The sequence below is a fragment of the Uloborus diversus genome, chromosome 6 (genome assembly GCF_026930045.1).
Source record: "Uloborus diversus isolate 005 chromosome 6, Udiv.v.3.1, whole genome shotgun sequence".
Taxonomy (NCBI): domain Eukaryota; kingdom Metazoa; phylum Arthropoda; class Arachnida; order Araneae; family Uloboridae; genus Uloborus; species Uloborus diversus.
Window position 1 is genome coordinate 131,003,468 of NC_072736.1, and position 27,357 is coordinate 131,030,824.

The 27,357-nt window shown below is 33.8% G+C and overlaps 1 protein-coding gene across 1 annotated transcript; it reads left to right on the forward strand.

Annotated features, from left to right (window-relative positions):
* Nucleotides 1-203: 203 nt before the first annotated feature.
* On the forward strand, nucleotides 204-26,437 carry LOC129224983 (probable cyclin-dependent serine/threonine-protein kinase DDB_G0292550). The gene is made up of 4 exons (XM_054859531.1): nucleotides 204-418; nucleotides 787-977; nucleotides 16,765-17,101; nucleotides 24,049-26,437. Exons 1-4 carry the CDS (start codon nucleotides 204-206, stop codon nucleotides 26,435-26,437), a joined length of 3,132 nt encoding a protein of 1,043 aa, XP_054715506.1.
* The last annotated feature ends 920 nt before the right edge of the window (nucleotides 26,438-27,357 follow it).

Genomic DNA, 27,357 nt, shown 5'->3' on the forward strand with positions numbered 1-27,357 from the left:
GTTTGGAGATTTAAGTCATAACTCATATAGCGGTGGAAGCAGCTACAATGAAGGATTTGGTGGGTCAGGTACTCATAGCAATGGATATGGAGGCGTAACTGGGTACAATACCGAATTTGGTGGTGGTAGCAATGGATATGGAGGAGGAAGTGCGCATGGTAACGGCATAGGAGGAGGAAGTGGTCTTGGAGGTGGATTTGGAGATGGAGCCGGACACGGGAATGGGTATGGGGATGGAGGTGCACATGGAAATGGATATGGCGGTGGAAGCGGCCTTGGTAATGGATTTGGAAACGGGGGTGGCCATGGAAACGGATTTGGCGGTGGAAGCGGTCTTGGTAATGGATTCGGAGATGGAGGTGGGCATGGAAATGGATTTGGTGGTGGGAATGGTTTTGGCGATGGAGGAGGTCATGGGGTAGGTTACGGTGTTGGAGGAGGACTAGGCAATAATTATGGTGGAAATATTCACAACAATGGGTTTAATGATGTTCACAGTAATAGTGTGAGTGGTGGAGGTATGAATGGGTATAGTGGCAATGATATTGGGAATCACAATTTCAACAGTGGAGGCATTAGCAATGGATTCGGCGGCATTGGTTCTCAAGGAAATGGTTTTGGAGGAGGAGATTTTCTTGGGGATTTTGGAAATGGAAATAACTTTGCCTTTGGAAACGGAGATATGCAAAACAATGGCTATGGCGGAGGAAATGGTTTTGGTGGCAGTGGCAACATAAATTCAGGTGCTTATGCTGGAAGCAATGATTTTGCTGGAAATCTTCACAGCAACTCATTTGGAGGAGACTTCAATAATAATGATTTTGGTGTTGGTGGTGGTGGCAATGAAGGATGGGAAAGACCCGTGAAAACTGTGATTAAGCATGTTTATAAAAATATTGCTGTGCCACATCCTGTGCCTGCGCCAGTTCAAGTTCCTGTCCCCAAATACATCAAATATTTCAAGCCATTTGCCATCGGTGAGTAGAAAGAATTTTTTTTTGACTCTTCTATAAAATGAAATTTATTTGAAGAAAATATCGGTAGATGAAATATTTTTTCTTTCTCTTAAAACGAATACTTAACTTCCTACACTTCGGAGTTTTTTTTCCTATTCTTATTTTCTTATATTTTACTACGTTTAATGCTTTGAAATAATTTTTTATTGCGTGTAAAGTTTTTCCGAAATTTTTATCAGAAATTATCATTGCATTTATCATTTGATTTTAATTTTATAAATTGTAAACAAGTATGTTATGCAGTCCTCTAACTAAAGTATGGAGATAAATTTTATTTGAAACATGGCTTTCTTCTGCAATAGAAGTTTAACGTCTTAAACTAATGTTCAATTCCGTAAATGTGGAATTTTAAATTATTCTGACTCAGCTGATTGAACTTCTAATGATACTATGAAGAATACAGTAGAACAGTCAAAACCATAGGATGTACTGCTTTAATTTCTTCTGGGAAAAAAATGATAAAAGTTATTTTGCGTTTTAAATGAATGAGACACATTTATTTTTAAATCATCACATTTGTAACAAAAAATAAATCCACAAAATTATGGAAAATTATTAAAAGGGGAATTTTTTTCAATCAATTTATTGGCAAAAAATTATTATATTTACTTTCTGTTTATGTTTATATACTCCAAAAGGCAGTTTTGCAGTACTAGGCGCTTTGGTGTCTGAAAATAAAACCGAAAATAGGGAAACTTTTCTACTACAGAGTAGTATACATATTACTAGTGGAGTTTCTGTAACTAAACGAATACGTAACACCTTTTGCTGGCATATGTATGTAATTTTCTAATAAGTTACCTTGAAAAGCAAATAGAGATGTAATTAAACATCTGAACAATGCGCTTTAAGTATTTGCTTAATAGTAACTGACATACAGTATATTTATTTGAGGGAGGAGGGGGGGGGTTGCAGTGTCAAAAAAGTGTTTTTTTCTTTTTTGTTTCGTCTTGTAGTTAAACATTTCAAAAATATATTCCCAAAATTTCAAATCGTTTCGAGCAAAATTCTCAAAGTTATCAAGTATTCAGTCTCAGTTCCTTAAAACTAGCTCCAACAGCAGTCGAAGAATAGATTTGAGAATGTAGAGGGGAGGGGGAGGATTAATTAATAGTTTGACTAAATCCAAATAGAATTTGATTTCATATAAATGATAGCTGAGATATAGTGAACACCGCAAAACATCTTTCTCCGAAGATGTTCTGGGAAAAGCTATGTCACCGGTTTGTTTGTGGTTATTTTCGTATCAAACATTTATAGAATATTCTTAGAATCATACACAATAATGCACAAAAGGTTTTAATAAATTTAATTAAAACATTTTCTAAAAACAAAATTCGTAAAAAAAGTGAATATTTTGCTGAAAACCCTATTCCGCCCCACCCCCCTTAATAACAAAACAATAGTGATGTTGTGCCATTCAATGAAAACGTCACTTCATACCTCTTTTACAATCACTTTTATTTGAAGATTTACTAACTTTTTATTTAGCTAGTCATTTAAAACATTTAAATACAGTCAATGTTTATACACACACAAAAAAAAAAAAAAAAAAAAGAACTGATCAGTACCAGACAGAAATCCCCCTTCATGGAAAATCCACTTTATCACAATCGAGCAGGAAAAAATCCACTGACTTTTGTTCATAAAGGCTGATATTATTAAACAACTAATTCTTATTATCCAGTTAATTTTTAAAAGAGAGGGTGAAGTAATATACCAATTTTGTATTGTTATCAGCACAATCGTTATTTGAAAAGATGCAAATTATAATGGGGTCATTTCCGAAATTTTAAAAGTATTTTGTTCTGAAAGAGCATGCTTAAAAACATAGGATGACCATTTTTAAAATAATTTGACAAAGTTCAACATTTTTTTAACAAATATTTTAATTGGTGCGGAGATTCAATTTCATTTTTTTTACGCTTCTGCATATGACATCACAAGTGATGAAATGCCATTCACTGATGGCATTCGCGCAGAGTGCAATTATTAATTCACTTCTTTACTCACATGTACTGGCTACGATATGGTTGATAGCAAAAGTAGAACGCAGTGTTTAATTCGGTTCTGAATCATCATAATCTGGAAACGCAGTAGACAGCAAGCGTAAGCATTCAGCGTGCCAGTGGAATAGCGCGGCAAAGTACATCACTTGTGACGTCAAAAAAAATCACGCCTTTTTTTGAAAAATCGGACAGTTAAAAAAAAATAATTAAAAATTAAATATTTTCAAAATAAAATTTTTTCCTCTCTCCACGTTATTTATTTATTTATTTTTTGCTCGTTCTATCAACTTCAGTGACCAAAAGTAGTACTTTTGACTGATGGGAACAAACAACCCCATTAGTACGTAATACAAATGTGAAAAAAATTATTTAACTTATAAATAAATGAAAAATTTACTGTGAAAATATTTCTGCGTGAAAGTTGAATTTCACAAATTAGATTGAATTTCTACCAAAAATATTTTTTTTTCTACTTTGCATCTGCATGACAAAAAGCAATTTCGAAACATTTTCTATTTTCAACACATAGTTTTTTTTTTCTTTTTTAAGAATTATATAAAGTGCGCAGTTATAATTATCAAATTAATATTAATGACAGACATAATTTATTTTCGCATTAAGCCTATTTTGCATCATGTACAAAATTATATTGTTTCTTTGTACGTTTTTTAAAATCCTATAACTTTTCTAGTTTCTACCGTTTTTGCAGATTTTTACCAGAGGCTTCCCGTTCCTTGCCACTAAAACTACCATTTCAACGATAAATGGTCAACCCTAAGCGAAAATTACTGCAAATAACAATAATTCAAATGCATTTGTCATAGTTTTTCAAATCAAACTTGTCGACTATTGTGGTTTGTAGGAAATTCTACAAAGATTCATTTTGATAATACTGCGATAAAAAGATAGTCAGCTACTATACCAGAAAAATACTTAAAGCTGATCTCAATGCTAAAAAATTATATTTGAGGTGTAAATATTAAAATCTCATCCATATAACAAGCAGAAGTAAAAAATTTTATTGATTTAAGTAATCAATAGTGAAGGGGAAGTTCTGTTTTGACATTAATCATATGGTTTCGTTAAAATGTCTTAATCAATGAATAAAAAAACTAACTGTAGTTGGAGCAAACCTAACCTGTCAGCATTGTAAAGGATGTGCAAATCCTAACCGCAGCATCACGACGTTGCCAAGTTAACTTTACTGCAACAATAGTTTAATGTGATAACATTCTTTTTTTTTCCATTTGAAACGTGAATGCTTAAGTAGTAGCTAAAGTAGTAGTATAGTTCAACCTTTCTCAACCGCTTATGACCCGTGGACGCGCAAGAGTTTTTAAAAATAATTCGTGGACAGAGGATTTTTTCTTTTTTCTTTTTCATTCCTTTCTTTCTTCCACTTACTTTTTTTTATTTGCAAAAATAAAATCTTGCATTTTTGGACCATTTAAAATATGTGAATTTAGTTTACGAACCGGTGAGTTTTTTTTTTTCTTTTTTCTTATTTTTTTTTTTTTTTTTTTTTGCAAAAAAAAAAAAAAAGAAAGAAAACTTTCGACTCGTGGACCGTTGAATACACTTGCGAGCGACTGAGATTTTCCCCCCTTTTTTACAAAACATAATAATAATAAATGAATCAATATAACTTAACTTGTTGTTAAAGAACTGTTACAAATAATATTAAAATGCTAAGAATAAGACAAGTACGCAATTACTTAACAATTATACAGAAGCAAAAAAACAGTGCTGGAAAATCAAAGAAAAGCATGAAAATTAATCACAAAATTTACGTAAAAGATGTCGTGCATGATATCATTTATATTAGGATGATGTTTTCTTATTTTGAGTGAGGAACATTTTTTAACATGGCCGAGTAAAAATCTCTGGGAACCGGTCAAATTTTTCTGCTGACCGGCGCCGGTCCGCTGAAACCACCGGTTGAGAATCGATGGTATAGTTGACTAGTGGTACCCGTACGGCTTAGCTCGTAATAGAAAAATTAAAAGGTCTTTTGGTTCGCCTGTATATTTACAAATAATATATGGTGAATTTTCTCGCCAATTGGCTTGTGCCCATGTTACGGTTCCACGTTATGATAATTTCGTAATTTACTCGTCCATCTTATGATAATTTGGTTCTTAAAATTGGAATAAAAAAAGAATCACGTCGAATTTTTGAAAAATCGCTTCGAGGTGCTCACCCTCATGCTACAAACTAACTTTATGCCAAATTTCATGAAAATCGGCCTGACGGTCTAGGCGCTATGCGCGTCACAAAGATCCTTACAGAGAGAGATCCGGACAGAGATCCTGACAGACAGAAAGAAATCCGGACAGAGAGACTTTCAGCTTTATTATTCGTAAAGATTAGCGTAAAAAGATTGAATTTAAAAAAAAAAATCATGTCATGTTTGATCGTTATAAACTATCAGATCGCCAGTTGAGGACAATTGCTGAAAATAACTGCCAAATTCCATATAACAGAATTTTTTTTATCTTAGTCTAGAATCATGTTCCATTAAAAGAAACAAAATGATTCCTCTGATTTCGCAAAAAACGAGGTAAAATAAGGCAGGTACACAACCATCACCTTAACTGTGTCGAAATTGATATTCCAACACATAACGACGCCATTATTTTGATTTCTTTTTCCGAAAACAACTCTTCATTAAAACTTCTCGGGACGTTCTCCCTTCTATCAGGCCTTTAAAAACGTCATTGACAATGGCTCTCGCTTGCATATAATGACCTGTGCCTAATGGACCTTCCCCAAATGGCGCGGAGAGCGATTTGGGTGGCTTTGCATCTTCATCGGGCTGATTGGTTTCGGTTCAATGCCACTTGGAGGGGACTTTGATGCAGACATCACGTTCGGAGTCGGTTTCCTCGGGATGCCATCTCTACAATGATTTTTTTTTCTGCCCATTCCACCAAACCGTGTCTTAATGGTTAGATTCAGACCGATTTCCCACCTAGTTTCGGTGTCAACTTGATTTTATTTTGAACTAAATAGATGCTACTGCTAAAAAAAGTGAATTTTTTCTTTTCGTAAATGATAGATTAAGAGAAAGAAGTCATTCGGGATTGTCACCTGATAAGGAAAACTTAGACAAAGCATCATAATAAATTTAGCCTCAAAAAGAGCTTTAAAATATGTGCTATTTAATAATAATAGCAAAAAAAGTAGAGGTTGGATTAATTCTTACTCACTGAGTGGTTACTAATTCAGAAAAACTTAAAAAGAAAGAACTCAAATTGCAACTAGAAAAAAATTGTCTGAAGTCCTAGATTATTTTTTGCTCTAAATACGGAGTCACCATATTTATGAAAACGTTTTATGAAAAAAAAATGCAGTGAATAATTTTAAAGCATTTAACTATAAATTAAGTGAAGCATCATTAAAAAAATAATCTCTTTAGTTTACCCTTAATGTCATGTGTAGTTTTACCAGCAAAACGAAACATAATTGATATTAAAGACAATACAAATTGCAGGGTTGTCCATCAGGAAGGTTCAAAAACACACGTAAAAAAAGTTTCTCCTAGATAACGGGACACTCCTCAATATTTTTAGACTTGTGGATAGTAATATACTGGAAGAATTTTAGCTGAATTTTTCATTGAGATGAAATTTCAGCTGATCCTATTTCAACTGAAAGAACGTGCTAAACCCCTTCTCCCAAACTTCATACGAATCGAGAAGGGGTTTAAAAAATACATTAATCGGAAAAAAAATGATACATATTATAATATACTCTTGTAATATGCATATACATTGCAATAAAATAATTTTTTACAAAAGAAGAAAAAAACAGCTGGGGAAATTAAATGTTCCTAAATTTGTATGGTTTTCTATGCTACGTCTAATGTTAAATTAAGGGGTCATTCAGCAACCTCTAAAAAATTGAGTAAGAAGCTAAAATTTTTACAGCATGATGCTATTAGTAAGTCTACAAAAAATCGGGGTGTCCTGGACTCGAGCTGAAAAAAAGTTTTTTGAACGATCCTAGTGTCCATCTCTCCCGAGAGCAACACGAAACCGAGAGTTCTCCCAGAAAAGAGAAAAATACCTTTGAAACTCCATAAACATATCAATGGTGCAGTCTGCCCCATGACCCCCCTCCCTAGTGGGCATCCCTGCGAAATTCATGGAAGAAATTAAGAGATCCTCTGCCTTTATTTCTCACAAATATATGAATAGTATAAAACTGGGACAGTGGAATCGCTTAGGAGAGACTAACTGGGTAACTGGTCTGTTTCTAGCTTCGTCGATGGATGTATCAATCGAGCTTGCCGGTATATGTAACAAATCTTGTTATTAAAGTAGTGTTACCAAACTTCTGTATTTCATCTGGAATGTCCGAATTTCATACATCCGTTCTAATTGTTGTCCGGGCTTGAAAAATGCCTGGATTTGAAGATCATAATTCAAAGTCGTTAATATATGACTTAATGGTTGCTAGTACTTTGACACTCAAATTTTAGTCAATAAGTTTAAAAATAACTTGATACCAAAGACGTTTTTGATTGGATACAAGTCCTCATGTACCAAGTTATAACTGAATACTTGTAAATTATGTCTAATAAAGGTTATAAAAATACTAATTTGTTTAGAGTATAAATGAATAAGAATTTACCGATATACGAGTAGTCGTATTTTAATACGAAAAGGGGGTGATAAATTTCAATTTTAATCTCTTATTGTAAAAAAATTGAATTTGATTTTTTTTTTTGTAAATTTTAGTTATAAAACAAAGTTTAAAGCAAAACACAATTGAACTGTTTAAAAATCATATAAAGCTCTATGAAAAAAAAAAAATAACGAAATGTTTTCCAAGTCAAGTGTGATGAAATCTTGCCAGTACCTTTACCCTCACCCCCTTTACCTCTCATTATAATGAAAATACTCGGATTTGCCTAATGTAAATTAGGGTAACCCTATATTAAAGGTTCAGTGATGTTGAAAATTAGAAATTTGAAACAAATCAGTCAAACTTTTCCAAAAATACAAAAAAAGTTTTTGCAACCCAAATTTTTGTCTTTAAAAATTACCGGAAAATCAAATATAACACGTTTTCCTCGTAATTTAAGTAATATGGCCAACAAATGTTACAATCGTTTAGGGTAAGTTTTAGTCATGTGGATTATGCAGCACGTCGTATTTTTTTAGTGCTTTTGATATTTGAACTTGCAATTTGAAACTAGGAAACTCAACACTGCACACGTTGTTGGCAGAGAGGTTACAATATCAGTTTTCTACTTTTCATCCTACTTCCCCGCAGAAGTAAAAGAAATAAGAAAACGGCATGCAATACTTCATCGATCTTACAACACAGATTCAAAATAATAGAAAACTTCTTACTTTTTGAAAAAAAGTTTATTCTAACCAAACATAAGTGCAAATTAGGTATTTAAATGAACGCGCCACATTTCTTTGACCTTAAAGTGTTCATTTCATTTCAAATATACTTAATTAAAAATAATCTTAGACAAAATAATCCAAAAACTTATAGTGATAAAGGTTTACATTGAGTCAAAAAATTAAAATATTCAAATTAAAGGGGGAGAAACATTTTCAAAAGAAACTATCAATACTAGAATGCGTCATTTTTTGCTGGATTCAATGCTTTCATCCTTTCACATACGGATTCTACCACTTTTTACATCAATCGTTTCTGACACTGTTTCCATACCCTCTTCAATGCGGCAACGAGCTCAATTTTGTTGACTGGCACCAGGTCTTGAACCGCTTCCTTTAGATTTGACGTACCACAAATTCTTGATCGTACTGAGATTGGTAGAGTGTCTTGACCAGTTTAATACCGAAATTCCTCTTTATGTATAAAATCTATGAGTCGATTTAGAGACATGACACGGAGTAGAAGCTTGCTGAAAGATAAAAATGTGTCACTAAATGTGTAACTGCTGTGCCTCAGATGAAGTATCACTCAGTATTATTGATAAACAGGGGAAGTCTCGCATTGTTTTATTTTAAGATATGCATAATTTCCCAATTCCAGCAGTTCTCATGCACCCACAAGTCAAAAAGGATGTGTCAACTTGGAGAGAATGTCTTACACAATATTTCTCATACGCTTTTCGTTTTAAACGTCAAACCCGAACACCTTTTCTGTTCATAGATATTTCAAAAAAATATTCATCACTGAATATAATATTTGTTGCCCCTGTATGAGCTTCTCTTTGCTCCAGGAGAGTCGTGCACGTTTTTGCTTTGTGTTTATCTTTGGTCTTACTTTGTAGATCCGCAATTAAAACTGCAGTTTATGCTACTTTCCAAGTGTAGTTGGCGTGGAGAAGATAACTATACATTCTCTCCAACACTTATTGACCTACGAAGCATTTTTCAACGATTATTTTGGACAATTTACTTTAATTTGGGCTCATCTCTGCCAGGTGTTACAATTTTCTACCTCGTTTACTTCGGCTACGTTTTAGTTGCTCAGACCTTCTATATTCCTTTAAAATCTTACATACCATAGATTGTAAAACGTTCATTTAATCTGAGTTGCATAATTTTTTCTAACTTTAAGAAATGATACAATATGTAACTTCGTTTTTTTCCTATTTATCATCTTGACGACTCAGTTTGAGCAATGAAAGGCTTTTAAAAGAGCGTAAAATTTTCCGGGCGCCAAGTTTCATACTTGTGACAAACTATCGGTTAACAGGTATGCACATATTATCACTACAGTCGACTCCCGCTACAACACGATTCGACTTACGCGAAATGGCTATAACGCGAATTTTTCACGAGTAACGAATTTTAGAGATAACGCGAGTTTTTCGTCTAAAACACGAAATATTTAATTAGGAAGTATCGGCTTTGTTATTGACTGCTAAATATTGATTTCGTGAATGTTATTACATCCCTTTAAGCATCACTGGACAGCGAAAGTTCCCACACCTAACTATTCTAAGCATTACGTTGTTAGTGCATCAAATACCCCCCCCCCCCCAGCATCTTTCATTTATTTTTTTTTTCATTCTAAACATTAAAGTTGATGAAATATAATGGCACCTTAGTGGTAATTTTATCTAAAGCTTGTGAAGAAGTTTCCGATTATAAAAAAAAAAGGCTAAGATTCTTGATCTGCTTGAACAACTACAAAACGTTGAGGTAGCGTGACAATAAGTATGAGTGAATCTTCCATACTTAAATTAAAAGTCAAAACAAAAAAAAAAATACCCGTAAAAGTTCGGAACTTTAGCTCAATATTGAAGCTTGCAGAGCAGTCTAGCAAAGTAAATATTACGAAAATGGAAGCTGCTCTTGTACTGTCGGTTAAAAAGATCTGAAAGAGGGGCTGTTGCCACAAATTGAAACGTTATAAAAGAAAAGGCGAAGCAACCGGATTTAAAAATGAATTAGATAAGAATAACGATCTGATCATGGAAAATAAATCATCATTATCTTCATTTTTTAACTCATATTGTTACTGTATCTGCAGTACTATTATAGTGCAGCATTTTACTATTCTTATATATTGGACATACCGTTTTGTTTTATTTTACGTCTTTCCTCCCATAGATCATTCATTTTGTGCATCTTAAAGTATTTAATGCTGGATAAAGCAGTTTTTTATTTTTTAAATACAGTAAAAGTTCAGTTATTTTAAGAAACGGTATTATATGGTTGAGGAATGCTTTAAAGCAGTTTGAGGGATGTTTGTAAGTGTCTAAAAGAATTTGGCTAGCTTCCAAAAAATTTGTATACATATGTTTTTCCACAACGCGAAATTTCGACTTACGCGAGGAGTCTTGGAACGCATCCCTCGCGTAAGTCGGGACTCGGCTGTACTTTTTAAAATTCACACTGAATAAATAGATAATTCTATTTTTTTGACCCATACAAAAAATCTATCTATTTTTCCAATGTGTTAATGATTCTTATGATGTTAAAATAATATCTGAAAAGTTGTTCAAATTGATTTACCCATTCATGAATAATGAGTTTTACTCTTTTTAATTTGGATGCGTTCATTTTTCCCGACTCAGGGACAAGTTTTGTTCAAACCGTTCTGACATTCTATTATTTAGAATTTGGGTTGTAAAAATAACGCACAAAAAGTCAAAAATAAATAAAATAGTTAAATAAATATTGAAAAATTCAGAATTGGAAAGTAGGGTTTTGAGATGGAGAAAATGTGTATCTTTTGGTCTGTCTGTCTACCTCCCCCCCCCCCCCCCCTCCATAGCTTTTGAAGAAATTGTCTGACAATTTTATTTTCGTTCGAAAGATTACGGAGAGAACACCTCATTCCCACACTTTAACTTTTGGATTTGAACAATTTTGCACTCAACTGTGAACAGTCCAAAAAATTAGTGCCTAAGACAAACTTAAGATCAATATACATTCGAAATTTAAAGGCGGTTTTGCTCCAAAATATATTTGTTGGAAAAATACTCTAGATGAAAAATATGTATGGATTTTTTTTTACTATTTTTTTATGGCATTTTTGAACAATTTAAGATTTTTTAACATTAACGACAACACGAAAAACTATTTTTTATCATCAAAAGATGTAAAAAATTGTGTAGATTCTGTATATTTTTGAGCTTTCAATAAAAATCGAAATACTATACTTCGTAGACTAGACATTGACGCAAGTCAGAGATAAATATGACTGAAACAAAATGAAATTAATTCAAAGCGATAGTGTTTTTACCAGGGCTGCGGAATCGGGTGCAGATCTAACTTACCCCGAATGACTGTAGATGAGAGTGTTGTACCTTGGGACACCGCCAATTTCTCAGAATCTATTTTTTAGCAAAAATGTTTTTGTGATCTCTAATAGTAACCTTCACCACTAAATGGTGCCATAGTAAAAATCAGCATCAAATGAGTAAAATTGACGATTTTGTGAGAGGAAGAAAATCTCGTGATTCAAAAGTAAATATTTTCTTCATTTTTATTTCATTTCCTGTCTTTGTATATTTAATCAACAGAATTTTATTTTGTTATAAAAGAGAAGTACTTGAAATAATTTTCTTATGAGAAAGCAAGTGCATCTAAATTGACCACCATTTTGGTATTTCTTAAACCACGTGGTGATTGTACCTCGGGACAGCCAAGCATTTTGTACCTTAGGACACGTTCCAAGGTACAACATATGCATGGTTCTTAATAGTTAAGATATTTTTATGAAAAGGAACAATATTCTAATCTTATGTAGTCTTTTAAACCCATTTAATGTTAGATAATAATTCATTAATTTATTATTCCTTATTCACGATTTAATTCATTATCATGAAGAAAATATTTTATTTGTTTTTTGGTGCAAAATTGGTTCAAGTCTATGGTTGTTTCCTGAATCATGAAGACTTTCCCGTAGTACAACAGGATGTGTCCCAAGGTACAATAGGATGTTGTACATTGGGACAGCTTGGAACTCTTACTTTAAATGGCTGGCAATGTTTTTTTCATTTTCAAACTGTCTGAATTTCAAAAACAGTAAAACCCCTCCTAACGGGCACCCCTCTTATGCGGTCAATTTTTAATTCCCCAGTTCCAATGCAAATAACATTATTAAAAGCCTGTCCTGTGGACACCTCTCAGTTGCGGACAAAAAATATTGTCCCGTTATTGTCCGCATTAGAGGGATTTTACTGTATATATATATATATATATATATTGCATAGAAATATCTTGGGGTATTTTTATGTGACTTTTAGGTTTTTAATTTCATTCAAATAATTGACGTTAAAAACTAAAATATGAAAAGTGTCCCAAGGTACAATACTCAAGATACCTTTCTGTATCTCAAATCATTACATCCCTTCTTAGGTTTGTAAGACAGTATTAGCCACCACGGTTCGAAGGCATCTTCACAGGGTAGATTTGCATGCAAGAAGACCGATTTTACATGCCCCATTAACCTGAGAATACGAAAAAATTTTTTGTCTTGTCACAAAATTAGAAAAAAAAAATTCAATCAAGTTTATTGCAATATGAAACAATGATCAAAATTTCTTTCTATTGTTGAGAATCACAAAAAAATTAATTTCGTTCATCTTATGAATGATAATATTTGAATTGATCAACGAAACTCAAATCATTACCAACCATGCAGAAATGGAGCAAATCGATTCCGAAAAGGATGTACCCGTAAAAGTTTTCAATTTTCACAAAACGCAATTTTATTGCTCACACTGAATTTGCGTGAGTGCTGAAGCGAGAGCTGATGCAGAACAAGTAGATCACTAAGCATGTGGGGATTCTTCAAATTTTGTGGTTTAGGAAACACACATTTATAGCAGTGGCGAACTATCGGGGAGAGTAGGTACAGTTGATACAGGGGTTAAGTTGATACAAGGGCTCCGATTTTTTAGTGCGTATGCTCCCAGAACTGAGTTTAATGAAGAAGAGACAGACTTTTTTTTGATTGGACCTACGCGAGCGGGAAAGCTTGTCGTTTTTCGTTCCAGGTTTATTCGTTTTTTTTTTTTTTTGTGCACAAAAGTAAACTTTTATGGTTTGCTTTCCACTGTGGGATGCCCCGATTAACTGGTAGTAGTACGTAATTGGCCGTTTTTCCGATACATCGGTACGGAAAATATTTCTCAAATACTTTTTAATAAGTTAAATAAATACCTTTGTTTTAAAAAGTAAAATAAGAAATAACCACTTCAAATAGCACAAATTGCAGTTTACTGTAGACACGTGTTTCGGATTTACAAGAAACGCCTTTGTCAGTGCAAAATAAATGTGTTTATGGATGTCGTTGTGGGATGTCTTACGGATGCTTTTGTCGGATGTCTTTTCATCCATAAGTTCTTTTTTTTTTGCATTGAAAAAGACGTTCCTTGTAACGCCGAAACTCGCGCCTGCAGTAATCTGCAATTTGTGCTTTCTGACGTTATTATTTCTTATTTTACTTTTTAATAATTTTAAAACCTTCAAGTCCTTGTTGAGTTAATCAGACTGATTTAGGGGTACAGGAGTAGAAGTCGGAGTTGAAGGCTCGAAAATTTTATCACCGGAATAGGGAGTTAATCATCCCCCCCCCCCCCCCGATTTCACAGCTCTGGTAAAAATATTTGCGTTTTGAATTTATTTCAATTTGATTCAGTGAGTTTTTTTATGATTCAGTGTAAAGTCTACGAGATATTGTATTTCAATTTTAATTCAAAACTTTTCTCCATTATATGAAACCAAAAATTGAGTAGGCATTCCGAATGTGCATAATGTTTTCAATTTTACCCACAATTTTATATTATCTGCTTAAAAGTAAAAGCTTCCATACTAGGTTAAATTTGTTTGCTTATCGAGTGAAACAAATTCTTGAATTTAAAAATTTTTGTATTGTTATGTATTCGATGCAACTTCAAACTTCCTTTAAATGACAACACAGTTCTTGAGAAAACACAGGAGATTTATTTACAGCGATGTACAAAAAATATCGTTAGCCACTGCTAAATTAACCATAGCGATTAGGCAAATATTAATTAACACCGTAAACTCAACGGTCACACACATATTCACATCAAAATATGCAAAAACAAAGCGCAAAGGCTAATACATACTTCCAGCGGAACGCTGTAAACGAGACTCCACAGTTAGAAAGAAAACTAACTTACTCTCCCACGCAAAAGACATCCGACGTTATATACCCAGCGAAGAAACATCCAGAAAATCCTACAACATTCTACCAATTTCTCATATTTTCTTTTTATTTCATTCACAAATGTTATCCGGGGACCATGTACAGCGTACGAATGTTTGGGGGTAGTATATTCATTACAAGAAACAATTTACAGGTTAACTTACCACGATAATTTTAGATGAATTAACATTAATAGAACAAACGCCAAAATTAGCCAGATCACAACAAATTAGTCATAAAAACAATTTCTATTTACAAAATTTGTAACAGTATTAAAATATATATATTTTTTCATGTTTGATTTTTTTTAAACTGATATTTTTTGAGCAATCACGATTGCTTATTGCTTTTATTTGACTGTTCTGAATTCCTATCATTTTATTTTCCCGCCAGCACCCTCTGCCAGACCTGCCGCACTACTGTCGGTCGGCCGCCTCCCGATGCAGCTCCTCTAGCGAAACCCGTATCCAGGTTGCGCCAATATCCTACACTTACACGCATACATACACGCACGTACGCGCACACACACACAAACACATACACACATACATACACCTACACACAGAAACACATACACACATACATACACCTACACACACACAAACACATACACACACATACATACACCTACACACACAAACACATACACACACAAACACACACACTCAAACAAATACACACACACGCATACATACAGACACCTACACATACACACACAACTACCCACACACTCATGCCTGCACACAGACACAAACACATATGCCTACACACACATACCTCCCACACACAAACACTCATACCTGTACACAGACCCAAACACACATACCTACACACACATACACCCTACACACAAATACACATACCCCCCACACACACACATAAACACACACACACTCGTGATTGCGAAAAACATAATTTGAATTCAAGAGGTCAAAATTCAAATTAATTTCTGTTTAATTATTTTTTTGACCAATTTTCCCTTTGCATTTGGACATTTTCTTCAATCAACTCACATGCTCTTCCAATAACATTGAATAATTTCTCAGAATATTCAATATTAAGATTTTTCAATCAGTACATTTTCTTCGAAAAATTTTGAATTTTTCAAAAAATACTCTTAAAATACCCAAATAAAAAAAAAAAACTTTTTGAAAACATGTTCTTCGTCAAGAGCTTTCTCCAACAAAGTTTGTTTGAAGAAAATCCACCCTTCAGTCCGGATTTGCATTTGTCTTAACTTTTCTCGCAGGTGAAGTATTTTTGAACTGTTCAAAGTTGAACGAAAAATCGTTCAAATCGAAAAAAATGAGTTATAGGAATGAAGTGTCTCTCGCCGATATCACAAGGAATTATGGCATTTTCATAAAATCAGGGCAATTTTGAACCAAAAGAAAAAAAATAAATTTTCTAACTGTGCTTAAAAACTCCCTATTTTTATTGCATAATATTGCAAGATCTCTATTGCCTCGGATCTTGCAATGTAAGGGACGAGAGATTTCAGCAACTTTAAAATGTATATTCAAGAGTAGTTTTTGAACAGTAATTCTGAAATTATTAGATTGATACAGTGATCTGTGTACAGTGCTGCCATCTTATTTTGTGAAATCAAAAGTATAAAACGGATTTTATAACCAGTCCAGCATTACATTACACTCTAGGGCACTATACGTGGTTTAATCGCTTGGATGGGTCCCTGAAGGCAGCTCTGTTTTTTGATCAAGACGAAGAGTCGAGAAACCCCTGATCCAGTACCCCCGCAGGTATTGATTTGAACTGAGAACTTGGTAGACGTTGGGACCACGAGTATATTTAACGTGCCCCAGTCACCACAAATGAACAAGGAGGACCTTCAGCTGGCATCGAACCCGGCTCCCTTCAGTTACGAGTCTGACGTCTTACCGATCAGGACACCACGGCCTCAACCTTTCCAGCAGAGTGCATTGAACATTCTGCTGTTTTTATTTATTTACTTATTTTTTGAAGTCAATTTTACTAAAGAACATGAAGTGATGCAAAGTTGATACACATGGTTCAAAGTTACTCTAAATGACTGTATTTTTCGTGATTAAACTTATTTTGCGCTATATCAACTAATATATTTTCTAAATAACTTTCAGCCAAACCGGTAGCCATACCTCACGTGATTCCAGTAGTAAAGCACGTCCACAAGTCAGTTCCATTCTTCGCCTCCTTCCCCGTGCGACACAGCGTACCCGTGCCCAAGTTTGTGGGACTGCCCGTGCAAGTGCGCGTGCCGAGACCTGTCTTCGTGCACGTTCCGAAGATCGTGCCCGTCGCTAAGAAGATACCCGTCCCCGTGGAGGTCAACGTACCGAGACCGTACCTTGTGCCCGTGTACAAGACCGTTCCAGTTCCGGTGCCTCATAAAGTACCCAAGATCATAGAGGTCATCAAAGAAGTTCCCCATTTCGTCAAAAAGCCAGTACCTGTTTAGTAAGTAAAATATTTCTTACCCTAATTGAGATTTTAAATTAAAAAAAGAGTTAAGAACCAGAAATTCAGGAGAGGAACTCCTTTGAATTTTTATACTCCTTATAGTGGTTCAAAAAAATTTTTTTCGAGCTCAAATCCAGGACACCCCCTATATTTTTTAGACTTACTAATAGTATTATGCTGTTAAAGTTTTAGCTTCTTACTCAAATTTTAAGAGGGTGCTCAATGACCCCTTAATTTAACATTAGCCGTAGCATAGAAAATGATATAGGTTTAGAAATATTTAATTTACCTAGATGTTTTTTTTAAAATAATTATTTTAATGTAATGTAAATGCATATTACTCGTGTATATTATAATATGAGGCATTGATTTTTAAGTTTAATGTACTTTTTTAACCCCCCTCCCCATACGTATGAATGTTGGGGGAGGGGGTTGAGCACCCTCTTTCAGTTTAAATAAAAAGCTAAAATTCTTCCAGTATATTACTATCCACAAGTCTGTATAGGAAAACTTTTTTTTACATGTATTTTTGAACCACCCTACTCCTCCTCTTGATTTGTTCCACTAATTATTATAATTGCAGCTTAAAAAATGTAAGCGTAAGCAAGAATGAGTAATGTTGGAGTAAAAAAATCTCATAAAAATTGTACTTCCATGCAAAAACTGAAATATGTAAATGTATGTTACAGTTAAAGTGTGAAATCTGTTATTTCATAGGGGTATGCCTAACCTGGCAGCATCGTAACGCTGTGATTAGGATCTGCGTAGCCTTTCAAAATGCTGTCAGGTTAGGTTTTCCCCAACTATAGACATATTAGTTAAAGCATATAAAATAATTGAGTTCTATGATTTATATAACAATATATTTTGTACAATGACGATACTTAAAATATGGAATACGGCAATCAAACGTTTTTTAAACCGGTTCTAGCTGCTTTTAGTCAGTTTGGAACCGTTTATGGCTCTTTTGCAGTGACGTGTGTGTGTACTGTGTATGTGAACCAGATGTGAACGCATTGTTAGATAGTCTAGAATGTAGACAATGTCTCTTAATTTTGATAAACTATCATAATAAAGTACTTCATCTGCTTTTCCATATTACTTATCAATTAATCATCCACAATAAGGATAAAATGTATTTTTATAGAGAATTTAAACAATTATGTTCAATTAATTTATAACATAAAATTTGAAATTGTTTATTTTTCACTTTAACGGACTGTCATTAGTTATTTCACAGAATAACTAGTTATTTCATTGAACAGCAAGACAAAGTATACAATTTTTCATCTTCTATATCCTTTTTGAAATACCTATTTATACTATGAAATAACTAAATTATACATTTTGAATTATGAAGCATATGTCAATAAATAAATAAATAAATAAAAACTAAGTTTTAGAAAAAAATAATGTCCCGACCTTAATGCAAAATTTTTTACTGATTTTCTGCTGTAAAAATTATTTGCAAATTTCAATAAATAAATTATTAATTAATAAAATAAATAAAAAAAAAGAGAATTAAATAGATTAATAAATTTTTAAAAAATACGAAAGAAAGGGAGACATGTATTGATGACTGAAGTAAATTAAATTTACATGCTTTTAAAATTGTCTGTTATGAGGTAATCTGTGGGGTATACAAGCTTTAGAAATTTTATTTCTTACTCATATTTTTAATGAATTTTTTTAAATTTTGGAGAATTTTCAATTATTATGAGTTAATTAAACATAGAGAGGAAGCCGGTATATGCAATGTACAACACCTTTGAAGTTATTTATCTGAATTTTGGTAAAAAGGGAAAGAATATTAAAATAGCATAAACGAGTAGTTTGAATCATAATAACAGCGGAAAAGTTTGCCCATACAGCAAGCAATAAATGCTATTTTAGCGAAGGTATTATATATTTACTTATTGCGATGATGTGAAAATTTTCTTTCAAAACATAAATTTAGCTATTAATCAAGAGCTTTGAAAGAGGGGCGTCTTTTAATCCCGAAACACATGTCTGCAGCTGATCCAAAGTTGTGCTTTAAGGTGGTCTGAGACACAAAAATCGTCATTCATTTAAAAAAATTCTCCGTTTTTTCTGATTAAAATGACTTTTGAATTTTGTTTCTATTCTCAATTAGAACGAGATATAATTATTTTTTTTGTATACATTTAATTAATATTATTTTAACTGAAAAAGTTTAAACGCGTTTTTCTCCATGATGCAATTTTTCCCGATTTTTTGCATTCAAACTCTTATAAGTCAAGAACTGATAGAGTAATGAAATTTGAAGCATATCTTTTTCAAACAGTTTAATTTTTACTCGGAAAATTTGAAAAAATGTTTACCGCCAAAAATATGATTAAAAAAAAGCATCTTAGAATTTTTCTAAATTTTTCTTCAAATATTTTCTATTTTTCATTGAATTAATATTTTTTAGATTGCCGAATAGAAATTAAAACTCAGATACATGTGCATATGTTTTTGGAAAAAAAAAAAAAAAATTGAAAATTGTCCAAGAATATTTTGAGTTTTAGCGATTTAAAGCAACCCCATTTTTTTAAACTAATTAAATTTATTATTATTATTATTATTATTATTTGATATTTATGTTATGCTTTTGCTTACTAAATAGATGTTGAACCAGTGCAAAAAGTTTCAAAACTCTAAACTGTTTCTTAATTTTTTCTTTTCAAAATGTGTCCGGGACCCCTTTAACATTATTTTTCTTACTATTACATCGCAGCACGAAAGTATTTATTTACTTATATTTTACCAACGTAATGTTTTCATAATAAACAATTAGTATATAGTGATAGTTAAAAGAAACGATAACCAGCTGAAAATATTTTCCCGATCAATAACGAATTAAAAGAGAATAATGTTTATATTTTTACTTTAATATGCCGGAGAATATGCTTTAGATTTGCTCACATTTTACAGCAACACAGAAAGCTTTCTTCAATCACGTTGAAAAAAGTTATTCAGAATGAGCAAATTTTTCTGGCCTGCATTCACACCTCAGTTCACACCACAAATAATGAATTGGATTTAGGTTCAGTAATTGAGATCTGCAAACCAAAACGCTTGCCTTTTTTTTCTGTTCAAATCACGATTCCATTACTTTCTTCTACCTCTTTCATTGTTTTCTTTTTTCTCATTTTCTTTTCTCTTTATGGTTCTTTTTTTGAAATCGAATTTCTTTACACAAAATGCAACACAAATATAAACTGTTAAAACCATCTCGTAAATAGCTATCTGTCGAAGAAATCATGTTTGTTCATTTCTAAGTGCAATTATCATTGCATTCAAAATTGATTTAATCATCTGAAAGAAACTTTCTTCGTGGTAACCATCTTTCATTTCCCTGAATAATTCCTGAATATTTATCTCATGACCGAGGGGAACGAATTCCGAATTTAGGCCATCAGGTCGAAGTAATTATAGTTTTCAAAACTTTCTGTTGAGACTGGAGAAAAAACGCACCGAACCAGTGATTTTGTTATTGATTAGTAAAATAATACGAATTTCTAAACCTTACCGAGAAACTTTCAATCATAAATTTAAGTACCTGATTGCGCCTTAGATGCTCAAACTAACCTAATAAGCGCGACTTGCTAAGTTTTTTACTGATAACTTTTTTTCTCGCGGCTTAATTGCTCTATTCAAACTCGGATTTTTACAGCTCTTACGTGCAATTATAGGTGACTCAACGATAAAATGCGAGCTTTAAAAAAACTTTTATCCTCTCAAAAAAAGTTTCTTTTAGATTTCAATCTTAATTTTTATTTCAGTCACCGTTGAATTAGTTTGGACCACAGTTGGGGCAATCCTAAACTGGTAGCATTGTGAAGGCTACGCATATCCTTATCACAGCATTTTGATGCTGCCGATTAGGTTCGCGTCAGCCGGATTTTTCATTGTTGCGCTGCTAGGGTTACCACAGCAAAGTTTCTGGTTTCGCCAAATTGCCGTAAACAATATTCTATTTAATGAACAATTCACGTGCTGCTAATAATCGCTTACAGTGAACAATCACCAAAACACGATAACTCGCCAGAAAAGACAACCACTCAAACACGCGCTCCGATCCAAAATGGCTGATCTTTAGCTGATGCGCCGGTTCGTATATATAGGGGCCTTAGCCTCAACTATTGTTGTTTTCGGCCCGTGTGTACCAGAGCCGCTATATAGATAGGCCGACGCATCAGCTTAAGTTTCGACAGTTTGGATCGGATTTTTCATTGTTGCGGAGCTAAGGTTATCACAGCAAAGTTACGTGTTTCGCTAAATTTGCACGTATGATATCTCGGTAACTCAAAAAAGGTATGCCATAGATAGTTGATATTTCGCATGTAGGATCTATATCGGGTCTCATTGTGTGTATCCTTTTACTTACTTTTACAAAAAAGGAAGTATTGTATTCGCGAAAAAATTTTCACTCAAAAATCGGCCATAATTTCCATTTGTCTCACCCCCGAATGAATGTTGAGTTATTTTTTCGACCTGACCACACGTGGAACCTAGGAACCTATACAGACACCCGAAATATCCATTTTGACGAATCCCGAGTTAATTACAACGAATTTTCTCGTGACGTCCGTATGTATATGCTTATATGTGTATGTGTGTATGTATCTCGCATAACTCAAAAACGGTATGTCCTAGGAAGTTAAAATTTGGTACGTAGACTCCTAGTGGGGCCTAGTCTTGCACCTTCCCTTTTGGTTGCATTCGGATGTTCCTAATGGGGTCTTTTGCCCCTTTTTGGGGGGGAAATCATTGTTAATTTCGATGTAAACTCAAGTGGTGTTATAATTTGTCGGGAACGACGATATATTGCCAGTCTTTTGGTCGCCAAGTTTTGTCACCAACTAGACGACGACAAATTTGGCGATTTTTTTAAATTCTAAATTTGGTTTCAATTGGTTTCAATTTGGCCACTGTTGGTGATATTTAGAGAGTAAACAATTGAATCACATTAAAATTGCCAAAAACGGAGAAATGACTTTAAATTAAAGTAAAAGGAAGTCATGTGATGCACACATCAGCTCGTTTTTAGTTGTGCTCGATGCTCTAAATTGGCTCTTGAATTTTTTCGTGGCTAATTATTGATAATTAAAACGCAAAGCCTAGGAGGCACAAGACAACAAAAACAACGGAAGTAACTCTATAAATTAATGACTACTTGGCGATAATTGCCAAGTTTTTGTCACAAACTTGGCAACATTGTTTGGCGCAAAACCAGAAATTTATTCAGTGCCGGTTTGGCGATAACTCGCGAGATTCCCACAGAGCCAATGTTGAACATAATTGATATTTCTGACGGAAAATTGTTTACTGGAGATACACGCATTTAGAATGACTTTTCACTCTAAGTCACACGTTCTTCTTAATTTTTGTTATTTCAATTTCAGACCCCCCCCCCCCGTCATTATTGTTATTTGTAATTAAAAAGGGCTATTATTTAAGAAACCACACTAATAGGTTTTAGAAGACGCTAATAATTGATAGAAGAACTAAAGATTAATGTTAAAATTATACATTTAAGAATTATTGCTTCTAACCTGCACTGTAAAAACGATTCAACAACGTTCCTGGAAAATAATGGGCAGCTGATGTGCCCAATTTCTGCCAGTAACATATTTTGCAAAAACCAGGAACGTTTTCCGCTAAAATTCAGTAACCTTCCTGAAATTATCCTCGAAGCCTCCTGAAATATTTAGAAACCTTCCCGTTCAAACCAGTCGTGCCTCTTGACCTTTAGAGTAAACTTAAGTAGATATAATATAATAGCTTATCACCTTCCTGATTTGTCAAGGAAGTTCCAAAAGCAGTATTGAAAACATGACCACAGATATGACAGAATTGCAAGTAAGTATCGAGAATTTTACTCGACTGCAATTTTTGCAAAGTTACGTAGTCCATGGACTTATTCACTCCCTTTGGGAGCTTAATCAGTCTGGACGGGCCGTAATTGAACTGTAGCTGACACACTTTATAAATACTCACAGTTAATCTTTAAACTGTTAACTAAAATTTTTTTCACAACAGTGAGAAGTCTGAATTCGTGCAACTTGTAGCATTTCAGGAAACTTTTTGACTATGATACTTGATTTTTCCACGAAGTGGATAAAAACAATTGAAATCCCGAAACCTTACACGGAAATACTCAGTAACGTTTTGGATTTTTTTTACAGTGTGTGTGTATGTGAGTGCTCGCAACCATGTCGTTTTGGTAATTAAAACGATTGAATATTGAATCGATGTACAAGTAAGTCATGTAGTTGAAACCATAGAATATTCAGTAGTCGTTCAAGTCAGTCCTGTGGTGTTTTAACCAGATTCTGCTTTCTCAGGACACATGCAAATGGGCCTTTTATACGGAACTTTAAAAAAAAAACCCTGTTAGACTAAAGAACCTCATAACAATTTTAAGGAAATAAATATCTCTTTCCCATGAAGTCAAAAGAATCAATTTCTTTAGTTAAAACCGGCACACATAGTGTAACACCAAGCGTTTTTCGTGTAGTGTTGCAAATTACCATTACAATAAGAATAAAAATCCCTAAGCACAACCATTATAGTTAGAACAAAATGAAAATTCCCCTTAGTCCGAAGTAAAAATGATCATTTTCTTTAATTAGAATACTTGCACACATTTTTACATAAGCTCCAAGCCTTTCCCGGAGCTTAAATGAATAAAATATTTAATCATGTTTTATTTTACCCTTAGGTAAACCCATTATGTTTTCAAGTGACATGATAAAGTCATAAATAAAAAAATATTTTTCTATGTTTTGCATTTTAAAAACTCAACAGTTTACATGTTTCGACTTTTAAAAATTTGTTTCTTTACTTTCTATTTTAAGAGTAATTAAACGAAGTACATGATCGCAGCTTGCTTATAAACTGAGAAGTAGTTTCACTTTGTATTGTTCTCTTTTCAGTATTGATTCCCATCAGGGAAATGACTTCACCAGCGGCACCAGTTATTCAACTAGTAGCTATAGCAATCATTATGGTAATGATGAAGACTTATACGGTGGACCTCAGGGCGTCCTGAATCCACAGGACAATAACGCTTTTGATGAATTTGGATACAATAATAAAGAACAGTCTGATTTCAATCAAGGTCATGGTTACAGTGGTTCACAAAACACCAACGCATATGACTCCCCATACTTCTATGGCAGACAGAAACTACAAGGAAATGCTCAATCTTTTGGACAGAAACAGTATCCCCCGGAGTCCTACCCAAGAGCTCACAGACTTTCTACTAAAGCTAATAACAATAATCACCAAAATGGAGGTTCTTACCAGCAGCAAGGATACAGACAAAGCTCCAGTTCAGGATCTAGTTTATCTAGTTCAGGATTAAGTGGAGCTAGTTCTGGAACAAGTGGATCTAGTTCATACCCTCCCAATAATGACGATCCTTCTTACAACGGAGATGTGGCTTCTCAAGGTCAAGCAAGTGTTAATAAAGAGCAATTTTACAAAAATGTAAAATCTGTCCATCAGTCTGCGTATACTGGATCAAACAATTTAGCACCACAAAGTAACTACAATCTCGCGCCACAGTACTCGCAACCTGTGTATAATCCATCTGCGTATGCGGAATATCTTATGAGTCAAGAACAATCCGGACAGAAGTCTGAATTAATTAAGCAAAATTATTCACAGCCCCAAGCGGCAAATATTAAAGATCAAAATACTCAAAACATGATGGCACAAGCTTCTGGACCAGCTTCTGTCTACCATCAATATTCGCAAAACTCATACAGAGACAGCCAGAGTCAGTATCCAAATAGCATGCCTTCACAAAATATGAAGTCCAACTCCGAAGTGAAGTATGCTTCTAACTACAATCGTTACAACAAACAACCCAATTCTAACTATCATCGACAAAAATTTCCACCAAGATCCAATAACTACTACCGGGGACCTAATACTCATAACCCCAGAGAAAACAGTCAACGTCAAAACGAAAATCGTCATCAAGGTCAGCAAATGAGACATCATACTTACGCTGATAGAAATCCAAATTATCGCAATTACAACCATCCAAACTACCAAGCACAGCAATCTCAAAGAAATACTCAACATGAGAGTAATTCAAACATGAATGGTTACGTACCATCAGGTACATCATCAACCAGTACTAGCCACAGCTATACTGAATCAAAACCTCAGTATCAGGTATCTACCAGCGGTGACAATGCTTTTATGCAAAACGAAAAATTTGACCATGCAGCAAGTCAAAATACTTACGTTTCCGACTCGAACATAGCTGTTCCGGGTCCATATGTTTCTTCTGACACTTCTTATAGTCACAGTAGGAGTAGCTCTTTTGGAAATCAGTACAGTAGTTCTAACGGTAATTATGCACCACAAGCATCAAATCAGATATTAAGTCAAAGTGGTTCATTAAATTCTTTCCATGACAATAATTTATCTCATATGTCTTCTGTTTCGTCAAACTCAGCTAGCGCAAGTCAATCAAATAGCTATACACAACCTGTAAGCTCATATACTAGTTACTCCAACGCTTATTCAAAAAGTAATTCCCAAACTAATCCAGGAGATGAACCGTTGCAGCAGTCACAATCAGCAAGTAGTGCTACTTATCGTGATCAAAATTCAATGGATTATTCAAATTCTTTTAATAATCAATATTCTTCAGCACCAGGTTCCTCTATATCTGAATCATATAGCTCATATTCACAACAAAGTAACTCTGGAACATCATTTAGTCCACAATACGATGGTCCTGTTTTACAAGCTGATGAATTACCATCGCCATTCCAGAACGACAAACAATCATATCAAACCTCTCTGGAACAAGGCTCATTGACTAACGCTTTGTTCCACATGCAAAACTCTTCTCAACTAGTATCATCGGGTGATCTCCCAAAGTCGCCAATAGACGAGATGGAGCAACATGTACAGTCATCTGCGAGTTCCATAATCAAAGTTTACACTAACTCTCCTGATTCTGCGGAAGGTAAAAATGGCAAAACGTTTTCTTTCGTAGATCCTGAAACTTTAGAATCCTCCCAAAGCGCAACATATTTCCATTCTCAGGAACCCGATTCTAGACCTAAAATAGAATACAGCAGCGAGGATCTGAAGATTTATCAAGGATCATCATTCAATTCTGGTGAGTTATCAGAACCATTGCAAACTTCACTGGATGCTTATGTACCTGCTCAACCAGTTTATCAACCAGCCTCTCATCAGAATATGGTGTACGAAGGTGCCATGAGCGACTCTGATGCTGTTTACAAAGAAGCCATCAGCCTCTCAGATACGTCAAATGACAACAAATCTAGATGAATAAAGTTTCTACGTGGATAGTATTTTATTGATCTTTTTAATGGAAAATGTGTGCCTAGTCTATAAGAAGAAATAAACTGCTTATGCAGAACTTTAATACAGTTTTTCCGGCAAAAGGACGTTTCTTTGAAATTATCTTCTTGTTTAGAAAAAAAAAACGCCGAGTTTCCAAGATGCAGGAAATTTTAACTCATATAAAGAGTTCAGCAAGAAGAACCTGTATTTGGAAGAAGTTCTGTGAAATCAGCAATGAAACTCCCATCTAATATCCATCGTGCTATTGACCGACGGCATTACTTAACTAAAAGTATTAATTGCATGGATTTGTTTTTATAGTCATGATGATTTATTAGTTTCCATAAATATTATAACCGTGTGCATTCTTTAATGTTTTACGCGTGATAAAACATAACTTCAAAGCAATTTTTTTATTGTAAAATTTTTTGAAGCTGGAACTGTTTGTATGTGCCGTCTATTCTATGAATTATAACTCTTATTCTATTTTCAACGATATCTTCTGGAGCATAAAACTATGCTTTACTTCTATATTCAATGAAGAATATGCGTCTGAAGTTATGTTGCTACTGTAGAACATAATATGGCGCGTAATGGCTATTGTTGAACAAAAAAATGGCCAATACTGTTGTTGTATAGACTACTAGATATGAACTAATTTATAGTAAGTGCAATCATAACATATTACTATTCCTGTTGCTGTTGACAACTTGTACATAGAAAGTTACATTTTGATAGTGCAGTGTGGAGTTGATTCTTCTATATGTAAACTAGTGCTATTAAAAAGTTACATTTTTTATTTGTGTTTTTTCTCTGTGAATTTTTATTTCAGATCATTAGAGAGATGCCTTTTTTCGTTTTTTTTTTCTGGCTTCAAAAGCAAAATGTAAGTTTTATTGGAAAAG